This window comes from Phalacrocorax carbo, chromosome 23 (assembly GCF_963921805.1).
Source record: "Phalacrocorax carbo chromosome 23, bPhaCar2.1, whole genome shotgun sequence".
Lineage (NCBI taxonomy): Eukaryota > Metazoa > Chordata > Aves > Suliformes > Phalacrocoracidae > Phalacrocorax > Phalacrocorax carbo.
The window spans coordinates 1,103,924-1,129,485 of record NC_087535.1 but is presented as its reverse complement, the minus strand read 5'-3'; the positions used below and the strand labels follow the sequence as shown (position 1 = coordinate 1,129,485).

The 25,562-nt window shown below is 60.2% G+C and overlaps 3 protein-coding genes across 6 annotated transcripts in view; 1 reads left to right on the top strand and 2 right to left on the bottom strand.

The window, feature by feature from the left end:
• Positions 1–8,067, bottom strand: part of NAV1 (neuron navigator 1) — an 80,128-nt gene extending 72,061 nt beyond the window's left edge. For all 3 annotated transcript variants that reach the window (XM_064472333.1, XM_064472335.1, XM_064472334.1), the window contains exon 1: positions 7,992–8,067. The gene's annotated coding sequence lies outside the window, so the exon portion shown is untranslated. The remainder of the gene's footprint in view (positions 1–7,991) is intronic.
• Positions 8,068–9,036: 969 nt separating this feature from the next.
• On the top strand, positions 9,037–16,706 carry RNPEP (arginyl aminopeptidase). 2 transcript variants are annotated; one of them, XM_064472338.1, is made up of 11 exons: positions 9,037–9,141; positions 9,617–9,757; positions 11,359–11,507; positions 12,088–12,204; positions 12,322–12,557; positions 13,149–13,262; positions 13,527–13,639; positions 14,007–14,115; positions 14,762–14,986; positions 15,599–15,741; positions 16,435–16,706. In XM_064472338.1, exons 1-11 carry the CDS (start codon positions 9,064–9,066, stop codon positions 16,597–16,599), a joined length of 1,590 nt encoding a protein of 529 aa, XP_064328408.1. In that variant the 5' UTR covers positions 9,037–9,063; the 3' UTR covers positions 16,600–16,706. The 2 variants fall into 2 exon arrangements, with proteins under 2 accessions (XP_064328408.1, XP_064328407.1); XM_064472337.1 differs by having other exon boundaries at positions 9,037–9,450.
• Positions 16,707–19,722: 3,016 nt separating this feature from the next.
• The window catches only part of LZTR1 (leucine zipper like post translational regulator 1), a 38,193-nt gene continuing 32,353 nt past the window's right edge, over positions 19,723–25,562 (bottom strand). The window contains exons 17-20 of the mRNA XM_064471722.1: positions 24,830–24,979; positions 24,516–24,621; positions 23,374–23,454; positions 19,723–20,536 (exon numbers count right to left, since the gene is read on the bottom strand). Coding sequence (XP_064327792.1) covers positions 20,420–20,536; positions 23,374–23,454; positions 24,516–24,621; positions 24,830–24,979 — 454 coding nt within the window. The 3' untranslated portion in view covers positions 19,723–20,419. The remainder of the gene's footprint in view (positions 20,537–23,373; positions 23,455–24,515; positions 24,622–24,829; positions 24,980–25,562) is intronic.

The window sequence follows — 25,562 nt, the reverse complement described above, 5'->3', positions numbered from 1 at the left end:
CCCCTGCCCGTGTCACACCCCCGCTCGGTGTCACCCCCCCCCCCCGCCCGTGTCACACCCCTGCTCGGTGTCACCCCCCCCCCGCCCGTGTCACACCCCCGCTCGGTGTCACCCCCCCCCCCGCCCGTGTCACACCCCTGCTCGGTGTCACACCCCCCCCGCCCGTGTCACACCCCCGCTCGGTGTCACCCCCCCCCGCCCGTGTCACACCCCTGCTCGGTGTCACCCCCCCCCCCGCCCGTGTCACACCCCCGCTCGGTGTCACACCCCCCCCGCCCGTGTCACACCCCCGCTCGGTGTCACCCCCCCCCGCCCGTGTCACACCCCTGCTCGGTGTCACCCCCCCTGCCCGTGTCACACCCCCGCTCGGTGTCACACCCCCCCCGCCCGTGTCACACCCCCGCTCGGTGTCACCCCCCCCCCGCCCGTGTCACACCCCTGCTCGGTGTCACCCCCCCCCGCCCGTGTCACACCCCCGCTCGGTGTCACCCCCCCCCGCCCGTGTCACACCCCCGCTCGGTGTCACCCCCCCCCGCCCGTGTCACACCCCCGCTCGGTGTCACCCCCCCCCGCCCGTGTCACACCCCCGCTCGGTGTCACCCCCCCCCGCCCGTGTCACACCCCCGCTCGGTGTCACCCCCCCCCCCGCCCGGTGTCACCCCCCCACCGCCCGTGTCACACCCCCGCCCGGTGTCACACCCCCGCCCGGTGTCACCCCCCCCCGCCCGTGTCACACCCCCGCTCGGTGTCACCCCCCCCCCGCCCGTGTCACACCCCCGCCCGGTGTCACCCCCCCTGCCCGTGTCACACCCGCGCGGCCGGTACCCCCCGGCCGGCAGTGCCACCACCCTGCGCTGCCCCGTGGTGCCCCGTCCCCGCCGGGCACCGCCGCCAGCAGAGCAGGTCCCCGGGGCCCAGCCCCGCCCGGCCGGGCTCGCACGGCCCCGCCGTCCTGCGGCCGCCTGTCGGGGCCGGCACCATCTGCCCAGGGCCCGGGCCATCTGTCCCCCGGCCGCGCTGCCTGTCCTCCCCCAGCGGCCCCAGCGCCCTCGGGGACCAAGGCGGAGCTGCCCCGCCGCGGGGTGACACCTCGTTGAACCTCCTCCTGATGCCCCTGCGGTAAAGATCCGCCCGGAGAGAGGGTTTGGATTGTGCTTGGGGGTCTCCCGCTCCCCTCGGCCTCCCCGCTCCCCCCGTGCTGCCCGGCAAGAAGAGCATGAAGCCGTCGGCAGCCTCCTCCCGGCATAGGAGCCACCGGGCGCTGCAGAGCCCAGGGTCGCGTCGGCATCCAGCATCGTGGCTAAAAAGCAACATCTATTGCACCTCCTGAGGGCTTCAAAAACCTCCCTAAGACCCCTCCAAAACTGCCCCAAGTCCCTCCAAAACCTCCCCAAACCTCAGTGCTGCTGTGGGGCCAAGGATCCCCCAGTACTGCGCCTTGGCTGGGCCGAGCCCTTGGACAGGAGCCACCCGCAGCCCAGGTGCAGGCGCTCAGCCGGGTGACATTCAGATAAACTTCTGTCTGGGCCAAAACTCTCCAAAGCCGATTGCATCATTTATTTAGCCCCATGTTCCCACTGCATCATCGACCTGGCCCTTTGCTCCCGGGATTTTTGAACAAGAGCAGATGTCGCAGTGTCTGCGTTTGCCTCTGCCGCCGCGGCGCGGAAACGGCCCCCCCCAGTCCTCAGCCCTTGAAGCCTGGAAGCCCCCGACACGTTTTGGCTTTGCTGAGCAGGGCGGCGGGGAGAGGCAGCTGCGTGGCGGGGCTGCGAAATGCATTAACTGAGCGGACGCTGTCGTGTTCGCACGCGTACGTGTGTGGTGTGTGAGATGGCTGGGGGGCGCTGGGCTTGGCTTCCCCCCATCCCAGCACAGGCAGCGCATCCCCGGCATCCCCAGGGCTCACCAATGAGACCCTCACTGCCAGTCCGCTCCTTCCAACGCCCAGTTCTCCAAGCCCACAGCGGGCAGAGCAGGGTCTTCGGGCTACCTAAAAAAGTATTTTCTCCCCCCCCCAAGCAGGTTAATGATTTTTAAAAATCTGCAGGGAGCATGGGGTGGGTAACGGGGGGGACGCACCAAAGGGTTGGGCATAACATGGCCCAAAGCAGGAGCTTTAACGCCGAGAGCAGAGGCACAGAGCCTGGGGGGATGTGCCATCACTGCGTCCCTCCCTGAAAAGCAGCTCAGCTCCAAGCCAGAGCATTTTTAGATGCTGAATCTCCTTCAGGAGATCAACCAGGCTAGGAAAAGTCAACTCATGGCTCTGATTCCCAACTGAACTCCCCAAGCCCCCCCGTTACAGACCATCCCCACCGCAAGCAAAACTTTCCTGTCTGGTCTTACCTGGGCAAGCGGGATGAGATTCCCCCCTCAGCCCAATAATCCCTCGTATGATAAATAAATCTGCTGCTCTTGCAGCCAGGGCTCTTCCCAGTAGTGGCTCCCTGCTGGCACCCCACGGGGGTTTCCCCTGGGACAACCAGGTGTTTGCAATGGAAAGCAAAAGCTGTGGGGAGCCCTTAATGGGATGAGTGGATTTTCCAGTGAGCTGTAAATCCACAGTGGCTGCTGGCAAACACCTCCCTGCTTGGGTCTTGGGGGGGGTTGCAGCGGTCCCCGCTCCGAGCACAAGCAGGCAGGCTGCCCGCCCACCACCGCTGCCAGCACTGGGTGACACATGGCCGTAGGGAGCTGTGTCCCTGGGGTTCATCAGCACAACCTTAAGCCTGTCCCTGATGCCGATGTCCCCAAAGAGCTGGGGACTGCCACTTACACACATGGCTGGAAGAGGCAGGCAGGGGCTGGCAATGCCCCCCTGACCCCGGCGCTCCCCCCAGCAGCACCAGAGCAGGCAGCAGCTCTGGTCCCACCACCCTCTTACACGTGAAATTAAACCTCCCGCCTAAAAGGGATGCAGCTGATGGAGCCACCATGGGTCCATCACACCCAGAGGATGCCCAGCTTTCCCAGCAGGGAGCCTGAGCATCCCCCGAGTATCCCTTGAGCATCCCACCTCCCTGCAGCGAGCAGCCTGTGCGAGCATGGCAGCACCCTGCCTTCTCTCTCCCCAGCACTGCGGTGCATATCCCCTGGGATGGATACCCCGACGGGGTGCCAAGTCTCCTGGGCCAGCAGCGAGGGAGGGCGCAGAGCCCAGCGGGGTGAGGGACAGGGGAGGAGAGGGGGAAGGGGTGGAGGAAAAGCCATGACTTATTGTCCGGCCCTGAGCAGGGGGAGTTTCCGCTGCCGGAGGTGACCGCCGCCTGCCCACATCCGCACAGGCCTCATGCTGTGTCCAGTGGGAGCTGAGGATGAGGATGGGGGGACGGGGACAAACCGAGCTCCAGCTCCCACCTCCATTCCTCCATGAGAGCAGGGGAACCCAGGGAAACCAGGCAAATACCGGGAGGCATTAACTTGAGCACTGGCTCCCACGCCAAACCTGCTCCCTGCAGCATAGCCAAGACCTTCAGAGCCCAATTCCCTCATCCTGGCAGCAAGAGGATGCCAAGACACCCTCCCACTGCCCCAGCTGGCTCTGGGGATGGGTGGCTTGTCCCCACCTGTCCCCTCTCCATGCGATGCCTTGGGGCACCTCAAACCCCTGGTGCCTGCATGGCAGCACCCGGGCTCCCAGCTTCACCCCCTCTGCAGCCAAATCCTTCCCTGGCGCGCAGCCAGCATGAAAGGCAGCTCCGGCAGCCGGGCATGGCTGAGTCCCGTCCCAAATGTGGGAGCCACGGTGTAAATCACAGCAGGTCAAAGCACCGGTGGGTGCCGGGGGCTGGTGTCACTGCACCTACATGGGGACATGCGGTGACTGCAGGTGGCAGCAGCACAGGGGCCGGGGCAGCACCAGGACGGTCTGCCAAGCCTTTTGGGGAAGGAAGGGCATTTGCAGGATGTGATCCTGCGATGAAGCAACATGCAGCCATTGCAGGTGCTCATGGGAAGCCAGTGCCCGATGGGGTGACCCGGAGCCCCCTCATAAAGGTCCTGGGGGACAGTGAAGGTACTGCAGGTGGTTCAGGAGAGGCGCTAACATGGGGCATTGACCAGGCAAGCTCAGAGCAGCACAGGGGGGATCAAGTCCCACAGCCAGAGGCGGCTTCACCCCTGCTCCTGCCCCCCACATCCCCACCAACCCTCTGGGACAGAGCAAAGCTCCAACGCCCACCTGCGCTGCTCAGTCAGGACCTCTCCCCCGGTTACCAAAAATTTCTCCAATTATTGTCACTTCCCATGATGGTGGCAGTGGGTGCCGCATGCCAGGGGCTCCTCCAGCCCCTCTCCCCTGAGCATCCCCTTCCAGGTCATTAATCCAGCAGCAGTGAGCAGTGCCCGATGTCTGTAACGCTGCCCGGGCCCCATAGCATGGCTGGGCAAAGCTCATTAGAGGTCACTTGCTAATGAGCAGGGCTTGGGCTGTGCCGGCAAATGCAGCCGGGAAGTCGTTGGAGCCTGCTGGGATGTGTTGGTGGCCAATCTGTCACCTGGGAGTGTTCGAGGGGGACCCATGGGTGTTGGCAATTTCCCACCTGCCTGCAGCCCATGCCTCAGTTTCCCCACGCGCTGCCATCAGCCTCCTCACTGCCTGTGGCCACCAACTGCCCCAGCAGGTCCTGGCTCCCTGGGGTGTGTTTTTGGGGGCTGGTGCTCCTCTGGGCTTGGTTAGGGCTTGGGGACCAACCCTGCCCCATTGGGGACAGTCTGGTGACACGAGCCAGGATTTCCCTAGGGCAGCAGGCACAGACAGCGTGGTCCCAGCAGCCCCATCCCTGGGGACCCATCCTTGTCACTGCCTGGTTCCCTCCCTGCCCAGGGTGCAAAGGGCTGCGGGAGGACAGTGTGGGGTGTCCCCAGCTGCCACCCAACAGGTGACGGAGGGGTGTCACCTATTTGCCAGCAGAGCAGGGGGAGGGGTTCGTAACCACAGCGGTGGGAATGGGTGCTGAGGAGCCCCAACCTGTGCTGGTGTCCCCAGCACAGGCTGACATTCCCAGCCCAGGCTGATGTCCCCTTGTGACTGCTGGCACTGGAGCCTGTCGGACCCCCTGGGAGCAAGCACAGGCGAGGGGATGTCCTGCCAGATCAGTGAGTGAAAGCAGCTCCGCAAGGGTGACGGGGACTGTGTGACGGGCACGGCCGGCACCCTCCTCCCCACAGCACCGGCTCTGGCTCTCCCAGCTCCACATGGATCCTGATCTAGTCACAGATGGGAATATGGCACGCCTGGTGGGTGCCCGAACCGGGTGGCACTGGGGATAGGACAGGGTGCCTGAGCCTGGTGTCATCACGTCCCATCCCCATGACAGCACCAGCAGTGGGCTGGGGGCTCAGTTTGGGGCTCCCGCAGCCAGCCCAGCTGGGGGGCTGCAGTGGCCCTGCCGGGGTTAGGGACTGGCCAGCCGCAGGCTCAGCAGCTGCACCCCAACCACCAGCCCAGGGGGGTCACTTCCCCCTGCCACCATGCACCCATAGCCCAGGCCCTGCATCCCCCGCCGGGGCCGGGGCCCCACTCCTGTCCGCAGCCGGAAACATCTTTTTCCTGTCCATGGGGCTGCAGCATGGGGGGGGCAGCTGGAAAAAAACCTCATGTCTTGGAGGGTTATTTATAACCTGCTGCCAGCGAGGCCAGCCGGATCGCCCTGCAGCGTCCCCACTTGCACCCCAAGCCCTGCTCCAGCCCCTGCCAGCCTCAACCCTGTCCCTGTCCTCATTCTATCCCAAACCTTGTCCCCGTCCCCATCCCTGTCCCCATGCCACCCCCATCCCTATCCTAGCCCCATCCCCCTCCCCATTCCCAACCTCATTCCCATCCTATCTCACTCCTTGCCCCCATCCCCATCCTTCTCCCTGACCCCGTCCCCCTCCCCATGCACCAAGAGTCACCCTGGAGACCCCCTTAGCAGAAGGAGGAGGCCCAAGTCTTGCCTCAGGGCCATCATTCCCCTCCCAGCCAACACCAGAGCTCACCCAGCCCCATGCTCCCCATCCCACCCCGTTTGCCCCTGTCCAAACCCACCCTGGCCCCTCGGCAGCTGGCTCCCTGTGCCAGGGACATGCCGCAGGGCCAGACCCAGCCCATGATCCCATGCCGGCATCCCAGAAGATTTTTGCCCCATCCAGTCCCTGGCAGGAGAGAAACCCACAGGAAAACACGGGGTGAAACTGAGGCACGGGGCTGGCAGGGCGAGGGCACTGAGGCGGGTGCAGGCTGTGAGCTGGACGGGGCCAGGGCCACGGTGAGCTGACGGGAGCGTGTGCGGGCAGAGCAGGCAGAGCAGGCAGCTCTTGCCCACCCATAGAGGCGTCAGGCAGCCCTGCACCCCACAGCACCGCATGGGCAGTTACTCAGCGCCTGCAAAATGACTCAGCCAGGATCCGGCCGGGCCAGCCGGGATTTCCTGACTCAGCTTCCCCTGCTGCAAAACTGGGAGGGGGGTGGGGGTCCAACCCCACCTTGCAACAACACTGACACCAACACACCCTGCCAGGGGGTGCAGAGGGCTCTCCCCATCCCTGTGACCCCCCTGGGAGTGCCTGGACACTCTGGTACCGGGGATGATGGCACAAGCAGCTATGGCAAAGCCCTGGGGAGAACAGGCAGCACCCCAGCACCCATGGGCAAAGCCTGCCTGCATGGGGGCACGCGCTTGCCCGCTTTGGGCTGGCCGGGGCATCCGGCAGGGATGGCTGTGGGGCCAGCAGCCCGGCACACCCAGGCTCCCTGGCTCTCCTCCCAGTTGTTTTTTTCCTAGGTGAAATCCAGGAAAACAGGAGCTGTGGCGCACGCACGCTGCGGGTCTTCACCGCTTCCCTCCCGCAGGCTTCGCGCAGCCTGTGCCGAAGTCACCTCCACATCTTGCCTCTGTGCCACGCGTGCCATGCCGGTTTGGCTGCAGCACCGAGTGAAGATGGGCTACGGCACGGCCGGCTCCACAGGAGCCTTCCTGCATGGGGCCCAGGGCTGCTCCACCACCCCAGGGATGCTCGGTGGAGCACTGAGAAGCCGTCAGGCCCCCAGCCCCTTCGCTACCAGTGAGATCAGCATTTTTAAAAAAGCCACGGTCCCCACTGCCCTCCCTGCTGTCCCCACACCAGCACAGAGGGACACGGAGCATCTGGAGCCGCACAGCCCTGAGCACCCACCTGGGGACTACCCATGGGTGCCCAACACCCAGCTGCACCTTCCTGTGCCCGAAACAAGGGCAGGCACTGCGAGCTGCCGGCACCGACCTGCTCTGCCCGCGGAGAGGAGACGTGGGGCAGCGCGACACGCATTCTCCCACCCCAGGGCAGCTCTCTTGAGCACCGTCACCCATTCTGGCAGCCCCCGTGCCTCAGTTTCCCCCCACTGCCCTTTGCACTGCTCTCCTCCCTGGGGCTGGTTTGGGGAAGCAAGGCAGGAACAGGCAGCATCGGCACCTGCCTCCAGCACCGCGGCTGCTCCCTGCAGCCCCCCGCTGCCAGGGCCGGGGACAGGGCTGGGGGTGTCTGGGGGACACTGGGACATGGGAACTTGCCAGCCGGGCCACGCTGCTCCCGGGGCACCCCACGCCGTGGCTCCCACTGCCGAAACAGGGTCGTCACAGAGAGGTGGGGAGATTGGGGGGCACAGGGGAGGGGACACGGGGGGGGTCTGCCCGTGCACCAGCCCCTGCAGCCTGTCACCCCCAGTCCGCGCCGGGATGTCCCCCGTGTCACTGCTGGTCCCCGCAGCATGACCCCATCACCTCGGTCCCCACCGGGGTGCCCCCCATCACCTGCCGCCCCTAGCAGGGACGCCCCCGTGCCTCCGCGCTCCCCGGCGGGGTGTCCTCCGTCACCCCGGGTGTCCCCCGTGTCACCGCCGGTCCCTGCCGGCGTGTCCACCATCAGCCGCCGCTCGCCGGCGGGGTGCCCCCCGTGTCCCCCCGGTCCCACCGGGATGCCCCCACGGCCCGGTGCCCCGCGGGCAGAGCCCGGCCCGGCGCGGCACTCACCGCTCGCTGCGCCCCGTCCCGCCGCCGGCCGCAGCCTGGCCCAGGGGCCGGGGACCCGCGGGCAGCGCCGCGCCGCGCCGGGCCGGGGGAGGAGTCGCGCAGGCCCGTGCCCGGCCCCGCCGCGCCGGGGTGCCCCCCCCCGGCCCCGGCCCCGCTCGGTGCCCCCGCGGCGGCCCCGTCCGCCCGCGCCCCGCCGCCCCCGGTGCCGCTCGGCTGCCGGGACGGGGCGCCTGGAGCCGGCGGCGAAGCCCGAGCCAGGGATGCCCCCACGGATCCCCCGGAGCCCCCAGGGACCCTTCCTCATATCCCTCCCCGACCCCCCCAGCGGATCCCCCTATTGACACCTCCCCCCCGGATCCCCACCTCTCGGATCCCCTCCCCACGGATCCCGACATGGACCGCCCCCCACCCATGGACACCCCCCGGACTCCCCCCCGGATCCTCCAGGGTACCCCCCAGATCCCTGCCCCTCATACCCCCCCCCATGGACCCCCGCAGATCCCTACCCCCCCATACACACCCCCTCAGATCGCTCCCAGTGGATCCACCCCTGGATCCCCCCCATGTCGGATCCCCTCCCTATGGATCCCGACATGGATCCCCCCATGAACACCCCCCCCGGATCCTTCCCCGCCATACACCCCCCAATGGATCCCCCCTGGATCCTTCCCGGACGCCCCCGATCGCTCCTAACGGATCCCTCCGGGTCTCCCCATTCGGATCCCCTCCCCATGGATCCCGACATGGACCCCGCGCATGGATCACCCCTCTCGGGTACCCCATGGGCCCCCCCCCATACACCCCCACCATGGATCACCCCCTAGATCCTCCCCGGACCACCCTCCCCGATCGCGCCCCATGGATCCCCCCATGAACCCCACCCCCCGGGATCCCCTGCCCCGCCCCACAGCCCCCCCCCCGCTCCAGGGACCCCCGCCCCTCTCTGCCTTCGGGCTCCGCCCCGTCCTGCCCCGCCCCCTGCCCCGCGCGCCTCCTCCCCCCGGGCCGTCTCTCCAGGCCCCGCCCCCCCGCAGCCCCGCCCCCCACCTCGGCCCCGCCCCCGAGAGCGGCGATGGCGGCGCTGGGTGACGCAGCCTCGGCGTGCAGCGCGGGCGCGTGGTCGGTGCAGCACCTGCACCTCTCGCTGCGCGTGAGCTTCGCGGCGGGGGGCGCGGGGCGGCTGCGCGGGACTGCGCGGCTCGAGCTGCGCTGCGCGCGCGAGGGCGCGGGGTGGGTGGGGCTGGACGCGCATCCGGCCCTGGCGGTGCGCAGCGCCGCGCTCCTGCCGCCCCCCGGCGCCCCCGACGGCCCCGGCGCCCCCGGCCCGCAGCCGCTGCCCGTCGAGAGCCGCCCCTTCGCCCCCTACGGCAGCGCCCTGCGCGTCGCCCTGCCCCAGCCCGCGCGCGCCGGGCAGCTCATCGCCATCGAGATCGACTATGAGGCGGGCGAGGGGCCCGGGGTGAGCCGGGCAGCGGAGGGGTGACCCCTCGGTGACACCCCCAGCCCCCCCGGGGAGGAGCCCCCGCCCGGCCCCCGCAGCGGGGAGCACCCCTGGGCGAGGGGCCGGGGCGCCCCTCCTCCCCCGGGACGCCCCTCACCCGGGGGTCTCTCCCCTCCCTCCCCAGGTGTGCTGGCTCGCCCCCGAGCAGACGGCGGGCAAGCAGAAGCCCTTCATGTACACCCAAGGCCAGGCCGTCCTCAACAGGTCCTTCTTCCCTGGCTTCGACACCCCCTCGGTCAAATGCACCTATTCGGCCACGGTGAAGGTAAGCGGTGCCCCGGAGCAGCAGGGGCACGGGCCCAGCAGCAGGGGCACGGGCCCAGCAGCAGGGGCACGGGCCCAGCAGCAGGGGCACGGGCCCAGCAGCAGGGGCACGGGCCCAGCCGCCCCCCTCGCGCCCGTGAGCGCAAAACCCTCGGGAGCTGCCGGCCCCGTGCAGGACGCACGGAAACGCCGGGGCGTCACATCAGCGGCCCCGCCTGGGCCTCTGCGCAGCGCCCGCACGCTGGGGACGACGCTCGGCACGCTCGCTTCGAAGCTGCTGCTGCAGGACCCCAGCAGAGAAGGCACAGAGATTTACTTAGTTCATACTCCCATTTTTCTCTTATATTCATCTCCAGATGAATACAGGCAGACCCCAGTGGTCCTCTTGCTTCTCCCTGGCCTCGGGTGCCGGGCACCGCTGTGTGCAATGCTCGCGAGCAGGCGCACGTGCCGGCCGTCCTGCCGACAGCTCTTCTCTCCCAGTGGGAGGTGGCCGAAATACTTGGTGCTTGATGCCAGAATATCAGCTAACTGCTGGGATCACCTCGGTGTTTAAACCTCTCTGCTCCCCTCTCTGCTCCTCGCAATTGCTCTAATTATCGTAGAACCCCCTGGTTCTGCCCTGCAGCAGGCCAAGAGCAGCAGATGCCCGCTCTTGGTGCATGTAGTAGTGGGAGGGTGACAGGGACGAGCCAAGTTTGGGGGCACACAGCTGGAGAAGGGGGGTGACACCGTGCTGCACCAGGTCCTGGTGGCAGTGCTGGGGCTGCCAAGCTTCCAGGATGGAAGGAGCAGCTGCTGGTCCCCAGGTTTAGCACAAAAATGGGACTAAATGATCTAAATTCCCACCTTGCGTGCGGGTGGTCACGCGGTGGCACCGGCACTGGACCACCCCAGCGTGCCGGCCTGCTGCGGCGAGGGAAGCCGCTTACCAGTGTGACACCAAGCCAAGGCTGATGGCACTCAGTGGCATCAGCTGGTGGTGCCGGAATTTATTTTGCCTCTTTGTCTAATTTACGCCCTTAAAACTTCAGCAGCATCCCCCCCCGACGGGGGAGCGCAGGGCTAGGCTGTCGTAGAGCCCGGTGTGACGCTCTGTGCCAAGGAAACCATATTCCCTGTGGCACCGTGGGGGCTCGCCCCATGTTGGAAGAAGAAAGACTGGATCAGGCTTGCGGGGCTCAGCCCAGGCCAGTGCATCGGCCACGGGCTCTACTTTGGCTTGAGAATGGGAAAAATGAGTTGTTGTGTAAGAAACCGGAGAGCCAGCGTCTGAAGGAGCTGCATCCTTTGCCCTTTTAGCACCTGCAGCTCCAGCATTTCTTTATCTCGCTGGCACCTTGCATGGCAGCTCCAGGTGTCCCAGTGTTGCACCCAGCTGCGGTCTGAGCCCAGGTGTCACAGGGTTGCAGCCGTGATCCCGAGTGGGAGCGCGGGGCGTTACTGCTGTGCACCCCCAAATCTGCAGTGCCCACGGGCCCGGCCAGCTTCCACGGGCTGGGAAGTGTTTGCTGACAGACACTGCGGCATCCCCGGCTGGGTTAGCTGACGTCCCGCTCTGTACATTATGGATCTAATAGATGTTTTTATTTATGTGTCCAGGTCCCCGAGGGTTTCACGGCTGTGATGAGTGCCACGAGCTGGGAGAAACAGGATGATAACACCTTTTTCTTCAAGATGTCCCAGCCGATCCCATCATACCTGATTGCTCTCGCTGTCGGGGACATTGTGTCTGCTGACGTTGGCCCGAGGTGCGTGGCTCTGGAGGAGACCTGAGCGTTAAGCCCTGGCTGTGGTAGCCACATGGTGAAGCTCCTGTGCCGTGCTGCCTCTTCCTGCACCGCGGGGCTCGGGAGAGTGGGCAGGCACAGAGTCTGTAAGCACGACCTGGTCAGTCCCCGCTTTGCTGTGCATGTGGTGCTGCGTCATCAGACCACGGGCTCTGCGGGGTGAGGATGCTTCTTCCTCTCGAGAGGGAGGAGGAGCCTCGGTGCCGGGTCCCCTCGCCTTCAAGGGTGCCCCTGGCTCTGCTCGTTTCTCCTCCATGCACCTGAATGAGAGCAGCGGGTCCCTGTTCACGGAGGGTCCCACGTCTCTTCCTGAGGCGGGCGGTTCTTCCGGGTTCCCGGCTGTCACGGTAGCCATATAAAAGCCCTTTGACATTCAGACAAGGAAAGAAATTACAGCAGTTTGCACTATCAGTCTCATTACTTCCTTTATCAGCAGGCTCTTATATCTCTGTGGAATAAACACGTGCAGTTTTTGTCTGGTGAAGCAATAGGGTAAAAGTCTGCTAATGGTTAAAACTTCCTCTTCTGCGCACTTGGCCAGGAGCCGTGTCTGGGCCGAGCCCTGCCTGATCGAGGCTGCAAAGGAGGAGTATGATGGGGTGATTGAGGAGTTCCTGGCAGTTGGAGAGAAGCTCTTTGGACCTTATGTTTGGGGCAGGTATGGCCTCCTGTTCCTGAACAACCTTGTTCCCCAGGGCCAGGGAGGGAGCATCCCTCCATCCTCAGCTGTCGCAGGAGGTGGGTCTGACCCAAGCCCTCTGTTCTTTCCCGGCAGGTACGACATCCTGTTCATGCCGCCCTCCTTCCCCTTTGGCGGGATGGAGAACCCCTGCCTCACCTTCGTGACGCCCTGCCTGCTGGCCGGGGACCGCTCCCTGGCAGACGTCATCATCCACGAGATCTCCCACAGCTGGTTTGGCAACTTGGTCACCAACGCCACGTGGGGCGAGTTTTGGCTAAACGAGGGCTTCACCATGTACGCCCAGAGGCGCATTACCACCGAGGTCTACGGTGCGTGGCCTTGGCTGTCCATGGGCGCCCCGTCCCCGCCTGCGGCCGTGCTGTTGCAGGCAGGACCCGCGTGGGTCCAGGGTCTGTGCGCAGCGGCTCGGCGCAGCCCTTCAAGCGCTGCATGCGGGGCTGGAGCCTGCGTGTGCCTCAGAGGAGGCAGAGCAGCAGCCTGCAATGCCCCGGGGGTTTTGTGTTAGCGACAGAACCGCCTTTGCTCTGAGAGATGGACGGAGCTTCTGCGGCCCCATGCCAGGGACATGGGCGCTGCCATCTTGCCCAGCCTCGCCTTCCTCGGGGAGCTGATACCAGCCACTCTGAGCTCCCCCCGGTCATTCGGTCACATCCAGCAGCTCAGGGACTCCCAGCACCATTTGCTTCATCCAGATAAATTTAAATGGCTCTAAAAACCTCTTGCTAACTGAGGGTTGCGTTGCCGTGCCTCTCTGCAACTCTGCCATCCCTCTCTGCAACTCTGCCATCCCAATGCCTTGTTTGTCGGTTTCCTCCGCTCCTGTAGCAGCACCCCTTGCGCTTGAAGTGTGCAGGGGTCTGGTTGGGGGTCGCTGAACGCCTCCGCTTGTCTCTGCCCAGGTTTGGCGTACACTTGCCTGGAGGCTGCGACAGGAAGGGCCCTCCTGCGCCAGCACATGGACAACACCGGGGAGGACCATCCGCTCAACAAGCTGCGGGTGGTCATCGAGCCAGGTCTGTGGGGTGTCCCACCCTCCCGCAGCCAGCCGGGGGGAGCAGGGGAAGCGAGGTGTGGTGCTGGGGGGGGAAACCCTGCTGCTGGGGTGTTCCATGGCTTGCAATAAAACTGGCGCTGGTGGTGGGACCCGAGCGAGGAGATGGCCAGGAGGGATGTGACAGGCTTGCACCCAGCACAGAAAGCGGAAATCCTGGCACACGCAAGGGCCGTTTTCTTTTGCAGGTGGGCAGATGATTTCTGAGGGTTTTCCCTTTTTCTAGGCATCAATCCGGATGACACATACAACGAAACGCCCTACGAAAAGGGGTACTGCTTCGTGAGCTACTTGGCCCATCTTGCGGGGGACCAAAGCAAGTTCGATGCCTTCCTCCGGGTGGGTATGGGGAGGTACCGGGTGGAGGTGCCAAGGCATACAAAACCCCGCGGTGGGAGGCCAGATGGCAGCAGGGCCCTGGGGAGGAGGGGCTCAACAGGGTGGCTGGGGAGAGGAAGAGGAGGTGGGGAATGGAAATGTTCCTGGGGAAATGAGATGAGGGCAGCGCTTGGCTGCGTGCTGGCAGCAGGTGGTGGCGATGCCCAGAAGTGCCTGGGGGCTGGGGGGCGCTGGGCACCCCGGCGTTGGAACGGGGGGTGCCGTGGGCTCGGCAATGCTTAGCTCCTGTGAGACGGAGCACGGGGAGGGCTGGGCAGCTCTGCTGGGGGTGAGTCCATGCAGCATCACACCCCGGCCATCCTTGCAGGCCTACGTGAACCGGTTCAAGTTCCAGAGCATCACAGCGGATGATGCCCTCAGTTTTTTCCTGGAATACTTCCCAGAGCTGAAGGAGAAAGGCGTGGACTCCATCCCAGGTCAGCACGGCACCTTCCTGTCCAGGGGACTGGGACAGTGCAAACCAGCACCCTGAGGGTGTTGGGGCTGTCCCGTGCAGACCCCGCACACATCGGTTTGTGGGTTTTACCAGAGATGCTCCTGCCACTACTGGCCTTGGCTCTGATGGAGGCAGCGCAGCGCTGGCTGACCCGGGAGCAGGCACTAACCTGGGCTCGGGCGCACACCTGCTCAGCCTGATTTTTTCCATCCAGTCCATGGTCTGCGCTCGGGTGCTGTTTCATGGAGTTTTCCCATGGACGGCTGAGGCCAGCAAGTCTCTAGCACCAGGATATGAGCATTTGCTGGTAGAGCCACTGGCGAGCACTGGGAATCGGGCTCCGCTGGTACCCCAGGCTCAGCTCAGCCTTGCAGCGGGGAGCCAGGCTTGGCAGGAGCTTTCCATGCCGGAACCAGCTCATCTCACTGGTGGTGGCAGGGCTGTTACTGCACAAGCACACACCGAGCACAGGGTGGCTTAATGGCCTCACCCCGTTAGTCTCCGCTCGTTGCCATCCTTGGGCAGGTTTGGTGGTGCCCTCAGAAGGCAGCGTGACGTCTGGGCAACAGCACCTGGCGCAGGGTTCAGAAAACTGGTCCCAGCTCTCCCTCCCTTCCTCGCGGCAGGCTTTGAGTTCGACCGCTGGCTGAACACGCCAGGCTGGCCCCCCTACCTGCCCGACCTCTCGCCGGGGGAGCAGCTGATGAAGCCAGCAGACAACCTGGCAGAGCTCTGGGCAGCCGATGGCTTGAACATGGAGGCAATCGAAGTCATGGACATCACGGCCTGGAGGACGTACCAGCTGGTTTACTTCCTGGATCGGGTCCTGCAGAAATCCCCCCTGCCAGAAGGTGAGGGCTGGGTCCCCTCCTGGGGCTCCGGTGCCCAGGACGGACAGAGGGTGACGTGCCCCGGTCCAGCCAGTTGGCTGGGGACGTGAGGCCACGTCAGTGGGATGTGTGGGTGTGTGGGCGTCAGCTCATCCCTGCTGCAGTCCAGCAGTGCAGCTCCTGGTGTCTCCGCTCCCTGTGGCGGGGAGTGGAGAGCCCGGGCAGCGAGTCCCCAGATGTATGGGGACATGTGCAGTGGCAGGGAGGAGCCCTGCTGTCCCCAGCCTGGCTCAGCTGGGCCCTCAGCTCTCCACGTTCACCCCTCCTTGCACTCTTTGCCGAGGGACCTCCTTACCCTTCGTGCTGGCATCCCAACCCGCCGGGCACGTGGCTCTGCAGGGCTGCCTGGCCCCAGGAGGCCCAACACGGGCACCCTCCCACCCAGCGAGTGCCTGGGATGCTCCCAGAGCTGGGGGTGCAGAGGCTCAGGGGCTCCAGGGCTGGCCCGTGGCTGGGAGGATCCCAGAGGATTTGCAGCACACGCGGCGTGGGCTCGCAGGGTCCCCTCGGAGCAGGGGCTGGGAGCTGGAGGCAGAGCTGCCACGGGGGGCGGTGACAATCCCCCTCTCACAGGCAATGTGGAGAGGCTGAGCAAGATGTACCCGAAGATCTCCAAGGCTCAGAATGCTGAGCTGCGACTCCGCTGGTGCCAGATTGTCCTCAAGAACAACCTCGAGGCGGAGTACAGCAAGGTCAAGGACTTCCTCCACAGCCAGGTTTGTGCGGGCAGTGCTGTCGGGAGAGACAGGCGTGGGGCACGGGACCTCCTGCGTCAGAGGGCCAGGGGTTGGCTCTTGCTCTTGATAGACCCACAGAATGCTTTGGGTCGGAAGGGACCTTTAGAGGCCATCCAGTCCAGCCCCCTGCCGTGAGCAGGGACATCTTCACCCAGACCAGGTTGCTCAGAGCCCTGTCCAGCCTGGCCTGGAATGTTCCCAGGGATGGGGCATCGACCACCTCTCGGGGCAACCCGGGACAGGGTTTCACCACCCTCATTGTAAAAAAATTTATTCTTTATTTCCAATCTAACTCTACCCTCTTTTTAGTTTAAAACCATTACCCCTTCCTTGTTCTGGTAAAAAAAATCTCTGCATCTTTCTTATAAGCCTCCTTTATACATTGAAAGGCTGCAATAAGGTCTCCCCGCAGCCTTCCCTTCCACAGGCTAAACAACCCCAGCTCTCAGCCGTTCTCGGTAGCAGAGGTGCTCCAGCCCTCAGAGCATTTCCATGGCCTCCTCCTTGCCAAGGGCTGCATCGTCTACCTTGTGCCATCCCTCTCTGCTCTCTCCCTGGCCCAGAGCGGGCGATGCTGGAGGTGGTGGCCCGGGGGGGGGTGTGGGGCTCCTGGGGCTTCACCCATGGGAGCTGGGGAGGAGTTTGGGGGTAACCCCTGCTCTGTCTCTGCAGGGGAAGCAGAAGTACACCCTGCCCCTCTACCGTGCCATGTGGGGTGGCTCAGAGTCGGCCCAGGCCCTGGCCATGGAGACCTTCTCGGCTACAGCTCCCCAGCTCCACGTCAACGTCCAGAACTACGTCAAGAAGATCCTGGGCTTGGAGGTGGCAGAGGACTAGCACGGCCTGGGCTCTGCTCCCTCCGCAGGCTTTCCCTCTGGCAGGACCTCAGCGTGCTCTCCCTCACTGCACGTGTTTCCTTATTAAAAATCTGTAATTTTTCTGGTTTTTGTTTTTCTTTTCCTGATCCCAGTGACCGAGAGGCAGCCTTAGCATGACTCCCTGCTCCTCCTGCCCAGGAACCAGACTGGTGCCCCTGGAGGGGACCCTGCCAGCCCTGGTCTGGGACATGCAGGTCACTCCAGGAGGCTGGTGTTGGTGTTGGCACGGGAGGGACAGGCCTGGAGCAGCTGAAGGAGGTCCTGATCTGCACCGGGGCCTGGTCCTTGCTGGGCTCCTGCCAAGCTGTGACAGGTCCCCCGTGGCACTGGGGGACGTGGGGAGCTGTTCCTCTGCCGGGGGAGGGCCGGTGCCATCAAAGCAGGGGGAGCTGACCCTGCAGGGCCTTGCGAGCTCTGTGGTGGGTGCGGAGGGGTGAAACTGGGAACTTGGGGCTTCAGCACCCCTGGGTGCTGCAGAAGGCAGAGAATGAGTTGGGGGGTTGCTTCTCCTCCCTCTTCACACCCCGAGGTGCCTGTCCCCCTGCCCCTCACCCCAGGGCTCACTGTGGGGCTGGGGATAGGGGCGCATTCCTGCTCTCCTGAGGGGACAGTGCTCTGTATGGGGCAGGCTGCCACCAAACCGTCAGCATCGTGTGGGCTCCCACGCCCGCCCCCAGCCCCGGGATGGTGCCTGCCCTTGCTGCATGGCCCTGGGGGAGCCTATGCTCCGGGTGGGCGCAGCCACTGGGGGCCAAGACCACCTCCTAAACCTGGACTGAACACACAGGGAGTGACTACAACAGCTTTCAGAACGGGTGTAATGGGGGGGGCGAGGGGGGGACCCCCCCCGTGCACCCTGACGGGCTTTTAGCCAGGCGTGTTCCATCAGGAAATGCAGCCCCTGGGTGAGCAGCCACGCGCTGACAGCAAACGCCACAAGCCCGAAGGGGCACGGAGGTGGTGCCACCTGCTTCGCTGGGACCTGCTCTTTGCAGTTTGCTGGGAGAAATCCCAGAGTGTGGACAATGATGCCACTAAAGCAGGACTTCAGGACTTCTAAGAGCTGGTGTAGCCTATGTATGGTGGAGACTGTCGGACTAAGTCAGAGCTGGACAGCTACACTGTTACTTATTCCCTATCAAATGCAGGAATACGAGCATATTCCTAAAAATTCTAGTACAAAACTGCCCCAGGGCTGCACTAACACTGGTAAACCTGGGAATCTGCTGGCCATGAAGGCCCCTGAGGCCACCAGCTCATTACTATGCTCTGACAGGGTGATAATGAGAACATCCAGTTGCCTTAGAAAGCACAAATAAACCCCCCGGCGTGTGCTGGCCCTGCTGCCATGCCTGCGGCACCAGCTCCTCCGACACCAGCTGCTCCTGCCGGACCTCCCGTCCCGACATCCCTTCGGAAGCCCACGGGTGCCCTGTGGGGCTGGCAGGGCCGTCCCTTTCGGGCTGTGCACCCACCTGATCCTAGGGGAAGGTTGGCCCCTTCCCCCTCGACATCACTGGCCCTTCCCCTGCCTCCTGCTCCTGAAACCCAGCCCAGCCCCGCAGGGCCCAACCGTGGGGGATCCCACCGCAGCCCCGCTGCGCTCCCAGGTGCGGGGGGGCAGCTCAGGCTGAAGAAGGGGTCAGCCTTGCCCCTGGGGCAGGTCCCCGCTCCTCTCTCGGAGGGGCGCATGGCCCCGGCCTCCCGCACAACAGCAGCCCAGAGGCAAATCAAGACGATGACATAAGGGCACCATTGACTGCAATTTTTCAGACAATAAATCCCACTGATGTAATGCAACTCTGACCAAGCACTACGGTCACGAGGGCCGGGACTAAACCAAACCCACCTCCAAAGCACAGACGCCCACAGTGCCCTGGGTCAGAGGGTGCAGAGACGACGCATCTCCTCACTGACGGGCTCAGGAACAAGCTCCACACCCCAGTTTGAGAAAATGGAGTCAAAGGGGCTGGTTATGGCATGGTTGGAATCGGTCGGTCGTTCCTTCCGAGGGAACCAGGCTGCGTGTGTTTGGGAAATGGGTGTCCTCTAGTGGATTCAGCACCGCTGAAAATAACTTGTAGCATTCTCACAAGTTGTAGCATATAACCTTTCTCCCTTTACATGTCTTCTAGTTTCCCAGGGAACATCCTGATTCTTCATACAATTAACATGACCTCTGACAAGAGACTTCATTACCTATGAGGCATCTGGAAACAATCCCTCCAGTTGAAAATGAGCCCTTGGCTCTCAGATGCATCTGCCACCTCTGGCCTGACTCACCTCAGCAACCCATCAGCTGGGTGGCAGATCGAGTGGTCCCTAAAGCACTTCCCTTGGATTAAATGACATGACGCATTCTCCATTGCAGAGGCTGCAACGCCCTCAGCCTACGGAAGCACGCACGTGCAGGTCATGCTACAGGATGCTGAACGGGCGCTCGCATCCCATGCTGCACCGGGAACACTTTACTGCCCTGAACTAAAAATTACAGCCACAAGGTTGGAAACACAGGGGCTGGGCAGCTGCGCTTCCCAGGAGGGATCTTCCACCACCTCCAGCTCAAGCCAACTCTTGCCATTCCAAAAAGCCAAGCAGAGAGCAGCACCACATCAGCGCTGCCCCCTGCTCGCCTCTGCAGCTTAAGGCAGGACAAGATTTTGGCTCTCGGCTTGCGTGTCACTCCGGGCTGCCCTGGTGGCTCTCGGGCTGGGGAGCAGTTCTGTCCGCAGATGTTTCACCAACACGAGCTGATCTCCGACGCTCCCCAACCAAGCTGCGTAATTCAGCAGCCGGGGAAAGGTAAAGCTCCTCTCCCCTCTGCAGTGTGGGAAGCATCCAGCACGGCGGGGAGCTGGGGAGCTGCAAGCGGAGGGAACGGCAGCTGCTTCTGAACTGGCTGGGAAGGGCGCTCTGCCTTCAGTCACCTTCCTGCAAAGGCAACGACTAACAAAGACACTTCAGCATAAAATTAGTAACAAGATGTAGCGCGCTTATTTTTAACAAAGTGACCTTCATCAAGCTTGGAGCTCTTTTAGCTTAATTTTTTTTTTTCAAAATGAAAGCCAAGTCAATCATGAAATGCCAGGAGAAGATGTTAACTCTTTATTAACAAATTGATTTAGAAAGGCTTAGCGAGACAGGATTAATGGATTTGACGGTCAGAAAGGACTGCCGTAATCTTCTAGCCTGACCTGCTGCAGAGCACAGGTCTGGACTTCTGCAGCCCACCAATCGAGGCAGTTGCAAAAGAGCTTATCTTTTAATCCACACCATGGAGAGTCTCTGAAAAGTCACTACATTCTGGTCCAACGGTCAGCCTCACTGAACACCACACGCTCTCTGTTTCCAGTTTTGTTATATCTGACTTCCACTTAGAGCCCATGGCTGTGTCAGCTGGAGTTCTTTAAATAGTATTCTTTAAATATTGTGTTTCAAAGTGTTAATGACCCTCTTACTCATGACTGCTTTATTTTACAGTATAAAAGTAATAAGGGGCTTGATTCTCAACTTAGTTACTCCCGGAACCACGTGGAATAAATTCTTTCCTGTAACGGTTTCAATTTTACATTCGCGTAACAGAGACCAAACCCTTCTCCACAAAGGTACAAACAAAGCAAGTCCACAGGAGAGCAAGGCAGCTGCCCAGGCCACCCCCGGCCGCCTGCTATGTTGTGTGGACGCTCTGGGCAGCTCAGTGTGGAATGGTAAGAAAAAAGTCAGCCATAAAGTGCTAGTTTTTTTGAGGAACAAATTAAAAGTTCGATTACCAAAGCATGTCATATGTCTGAGCCCAGCTCTGCGCACTGCTTGTCTGATATGTGGTTAGCTAATGACTCTATGATGTCAAGAAGGAGTAGCTGACTTAGGGAGCGGAGATTTGGCAACTTGGAGACCTTCAAGGAAAAGAAAAACAGAACAGAAAAAACAGAAAGAAATTAAAACCCTCCCCAAATCATAGCTGCTGTATCACTGTTTTACCCCTGCCACCCCATGTGAAACAGGCAGGTCAGGCAAGTCAAAGGCTGGGCACGTACGGCATGAAATCAGTCGGGGAGCTGGGCTGCGGGACGGCCCACGGGGGCTCCAGTCATGACTTCTGCACTTACAGCCCCATCTCAGGCTGCTGCCTGGAGCGGATGAGAATGGAGAACAGCAGAAACGCTGACCCCAGCGCTGCCTCTCTGAGAAAGGAGTGTAAGTACTGTTTATAATGCAACTCTACTGCTAACAGATGCCAACTAAGCACCCTCCTAAACGCAAAGCTGGGCACCAGCAGAGCCCTGAACTTGAAGTTTGTGTGTTTCTACTGAGAACATGACTTAGGACCCGATCTCTTCGCTCCTGTGTGCTCCTAAGGAGAGGAGCCGTGCTTAGCATCCATGCTGGGTTTGCTGGCACGCCTCCTGCAGTCAAAGCAGGTCACTGGAGCGCTAGCCAACAAAAACCTTCGCCACGTCAGATATATGAGAATCTCCAACCTTTATGCTCTTAGGCTGTTCAGAAGCTCAACTGTTATCAAAAAGGATTTTCCTTCCTTCGTTCCCCATTTTCATTCCTTCCTTCTCCACAACCTCATCGTAATGAGCCAGTAATCCCCCCTTCTGGAGTTATTCACATACCTGCCCAGCCTGGAAGGCAGACTCTGCCTAAAAGCCTGCCCACTTATCCAACCTGCATTAACTGATGTAATAAAAGATACCACCTCACTTGAAGAAGCTCGACTGTGATAAAGAATAAAGATGTCCTGAGCATCTCTTGAAACCCAGGAAGGAAACGGCTGAGCAGGCTTTCAGAAAGAGCTCAGGACAGGTAATTTCCCCAAAATAAGGGTCTGCGAGGACTGGGAGGGAAAGAGACCCCCTTAGCACCAGGGGGAGTCCTGCCCCTGCACCGAGGCACGCACTGCGGAGGAACAGATCAGGGTGTCAGTACAAACACTTCAGAACAGCAGTTTTATTAGGGCTTTTGCACAATACTGACACACAAGAGCCTAAAATCATGTTGCCCAAACTAGCAAACCTCTGGGACCAGCTCTTCAATCAGTGTTCTTACTGTGGGGACAACTTAACAGTCGGAATCGATAACAGCGTTAATCAAGCTGGAAGAACAGGAGATCCCAACAGCCGTACACCCGGCCTGCCTAAGCCTTGACGACCCACCAGGCTTGCGCAGCTACAACAAATTACCCTTCAGAGCCTGTGGCTTGCCAGGGAGCAGAGCAGCAAGCATTCGTGCCCAGCCACACATAGAGCCACCCAGCACCAGGCCAAAAATCACACACTGAAGCCTCTCAGGCCAAAGAAAAACATTGCATAATTAAGATTTCTTCCTGCACATCTGCTCGACAGTCTTCCAGCCACATTTTCACGAAAACTGTTCTAACAGTCAACAGCTTAAATATAAAACATTTCCACATACTCTGGTGAGTGGAGTATAATTGAGTAATGCCCTTCAGTTCAAATCTCTTTTTCTGAAATGTCGCAACGTTCGTTTCCCCCCAGTACGTTCTGGTGAGAATCATGCCAACCCGTTTGTCTTCCTGTGGCCTCCACTGGGAAGCTGAGACCATGAGATTCCAGCTCTCAGGGACTGTAACGCATTGACCCCAAGCCCCAGGAAACGTCCCAACCACCAGGCCATCCCGTCACCCGTGGTGGGACCATTCTCCATCCCCTGCTGAAGCTGGGCCACTCTGCAGTGAGGCCAGGAGAAAACACACTGAGGATGAAGGCAGGGCTCTACTCTTGTGCTAGGGACTCTCCACTGAGAGTGCAATTCCTGGGTGCTGGCTCCACTCTCAAAGCTTTTTATGCATTTTCAGGTATTTCTTAATGCAAAATGCATTACACTTAGGGAACTTCGGCATTTAATAAAGAGCCTGAATACCTCCCTCTGTCTCATCTCTAGATACAAACTGGAGTGAGCGGTCCCTTCCTTCCCCATGGACAGCGGCACGAGGATTGTGAGATTAAATATACAGAAGATAGAGAGCTACCTGAATACTAACTAGGGAATTATTATCAATAAGTTCATAGCATCCATAAATCCCAATTCCTATGATTTATCTATCAATTCCAACAGTTCTAATAGTTGTGCAACAAACTGGTGACATGCTGGGCAACTCTCATGGAGGGATCGTATCTCATAGGAACGTCTAAATGACAATACCCTTCTACTCTGAGTGAGGACAGGAATATCACATCAGGCTCTTGACCTTTCCTATCACTAATGGATCATTCCACGTATCAAAACATGGGAACTAGAGAAAGCCTAGCCAGGGCACAGTAATTTGCCCTTCAAGCACATGACAATATAACATCTATGACAGAGAATACGTCAAGAGAAATATGAACAGCACACTCATAACTGCCAGTGAAAGAGAGATTTGTGCCCTCAATACATAACAAGTTTATGTTGCTATATACACGAGAACCCCACGATGGCATGGCACAAAATTAACAGCTGGAACAAGTGGAAATGGAAGCAGTTCTGTGTAACTTCTGTTTTGGAAGGTCTTCACACTTCCAGACCAGGCTGTTCTAGTCTGTTGTTTGTTTTTAGTGGGAAAAGTACGCCTAGTGACTGGTCAGTGAGTGTCAGTGATACGCGGCCAGCTCCCAGGTGTCTCACATGAGAAAGAATGAAATGGATTCCTATATTAATGTGTCTTTAACCAACGCAGTGACAGGGGACAGCAGCTCTCAAAAGCCCCAGAAAAGATGCAACCAACCTTGGTGAACTGGTGAACGATGATGTGCAGGCAGTGCCTCTTCATGTCCAGGGCCTGGGTCTTGTCAGCTGCCTCTAAAATCTAGAGCAAAAGCAATGATGTGATCTTCCGCCTGCTCAGATGTACGGGGCACAAACACTGCTCTGACTCAGAGGAGGTAATTCCTCTGAGCTAGGGAAGCAGCTCCATTTGTGATTACAAACCTGAATCTTTTCTGAACTATTCAAAATAAGCCTTTGATTTAAAATGCCTGGAGTCCTCAGGACATCATCAGTAGGAACCTGCAGATCTGTTTCAGTACCAGGTTCCCTGAAGCACCCCAGTGAGAGTGGCACGGGCAAGAGCCAAAAGCAGTTAATGCTGGAATTCATTCTGCTCGTGTTGCAGTGGGTTCGTTCTGTCCAGCTAGTAGACAGCTTTGTAGGCTTTCTTATCACAGCATATTGTTTGTTAGCTTAAACTTCATTGCCAGATCCTGCCAGCATTACTGGTAAAACAAGACTAACGTCACCTGCACATCACCATTTGCCCTGGTACAAATGTGTACTGAAAAAGGGTTTGGAGCTGAGTGCTGAGCACATGGTACATCTTAAAAAGCCCTTTAGAAACACTGGGCTGCAATGGGGGATGAGGAGCAAGAGGAACATCCTGTTGGCCAGTTGAGCAATATCTGCTAAACACTCCATAGAATCATGAAAGTTGGAAAAGACCTCTAGGATCACCAAGTCCAACCCCCAACCCAACACCCCCAGGCCTCCTAAACCATGTCCCCAAGTGTCACTTCTACACGTTTTTTGAACACCCCCAGGGATGGTGACTCCCCCACCTCTCTGGGCAGCCTCTTCCAATACCTGACCACTCTGTCAGTGAAGACATTTTCCCTAATATCCAACCTAAACCTGCCCTGATGCAGCTTCAGACCATTTCCTCTCGCCCTAGCTTCAGCACAGGGACACAAAATGCAGGTAAGGAAACAAAGCCGCTGAAGGCCGTGCTCCTGCGTACGCGTTAACCAGGCAGGGCTGCTGTCATTAGAAGGGTTTGTGCAGTCTCAGCGGACGTCAGTCTGGAAGCGACCCAGTGAACCTGGCACTGGGGGTACCCCCTTGACTAGGCCCTTCGGCTTTCCTGGGGACAATTACCTGGAGTACGTTCTCCACTGTGACATTCATTTCTAGATTCTGTTTACAATAGGCTTGCAGTCTGTTGTTGGAGAAGCCGTAATAGTAAGGTGCAGCAAAGAGGTAGCTGTTAGTCTCATCAAGGAAAAGAACATAAAGCAAAGGTAACAGCACTGATTGTAAACACAAATCAATGACAGAAGTTCAAATGCAGTGCCTGTTAATGCAACCCCGACAAACAGCCCTCCCAGGCTGTGCCTGGCAATCTGCAGCAAAAGGAAGGTGAGCTGGTGTACGTGCACTTTAGACAGATACTTCATTAGATCTAAGGATACAGGGAGTCTTCAGGAGGCATGTTTACTTCTCCATAATAAATGTATCTAAGCATAGATTCAAACGCTTGCTTGCTGGGAACCATTTCGCCTATAGAAATATTCACTTGCCCATCCTCTGGCATGAAGGAACGGAACATGGCTTCAAAGTAACTGGAAAAGGATATAAAACCGATGGAATACATTCTGCAGACAGATGGTTTGACCCAGTATTGTTCAAAGGCTGCTGTTACGCACTACAGCTTCCAAAGAAGCAAATTCAGGTGACATCCTGGCAAAAACACTGCTAAACTGTTGTTTCATACATGTCTGCCTGTGAGAGAACTGCAGATATAATCCCCTAATTTCCATCATCACCACCTGAAATTTGTCTCTTTTTCTTGAAAATTAGGACACATGGTGCTTTGATTTTTGTCTAATTTGCATAAGACCCAGTAGAGAGCTTAAAGCATGAATTTCCTTGGTATCTACAGGCTGCCAATCACGCAGGGTTGTTTTAAGAGCTGTGAAATGCTTCTGGTAAAGTACCACGGTAACTAATACTGAATATTATTACTGGGACTGGAAAAAAATTGTGATGGTTTTGAAAAAGAACACAATGGGAACACAGTGACTTGCAGAACATCGAGGTGCAGGCACACAGAACACCAGCGAGGGACAAACCCACTTTGCCCACGCGCTGAGGGAGAAGAGCACCCATCTCCAGAAGGGTGAACTTGCCTCTGCAACAAGATAC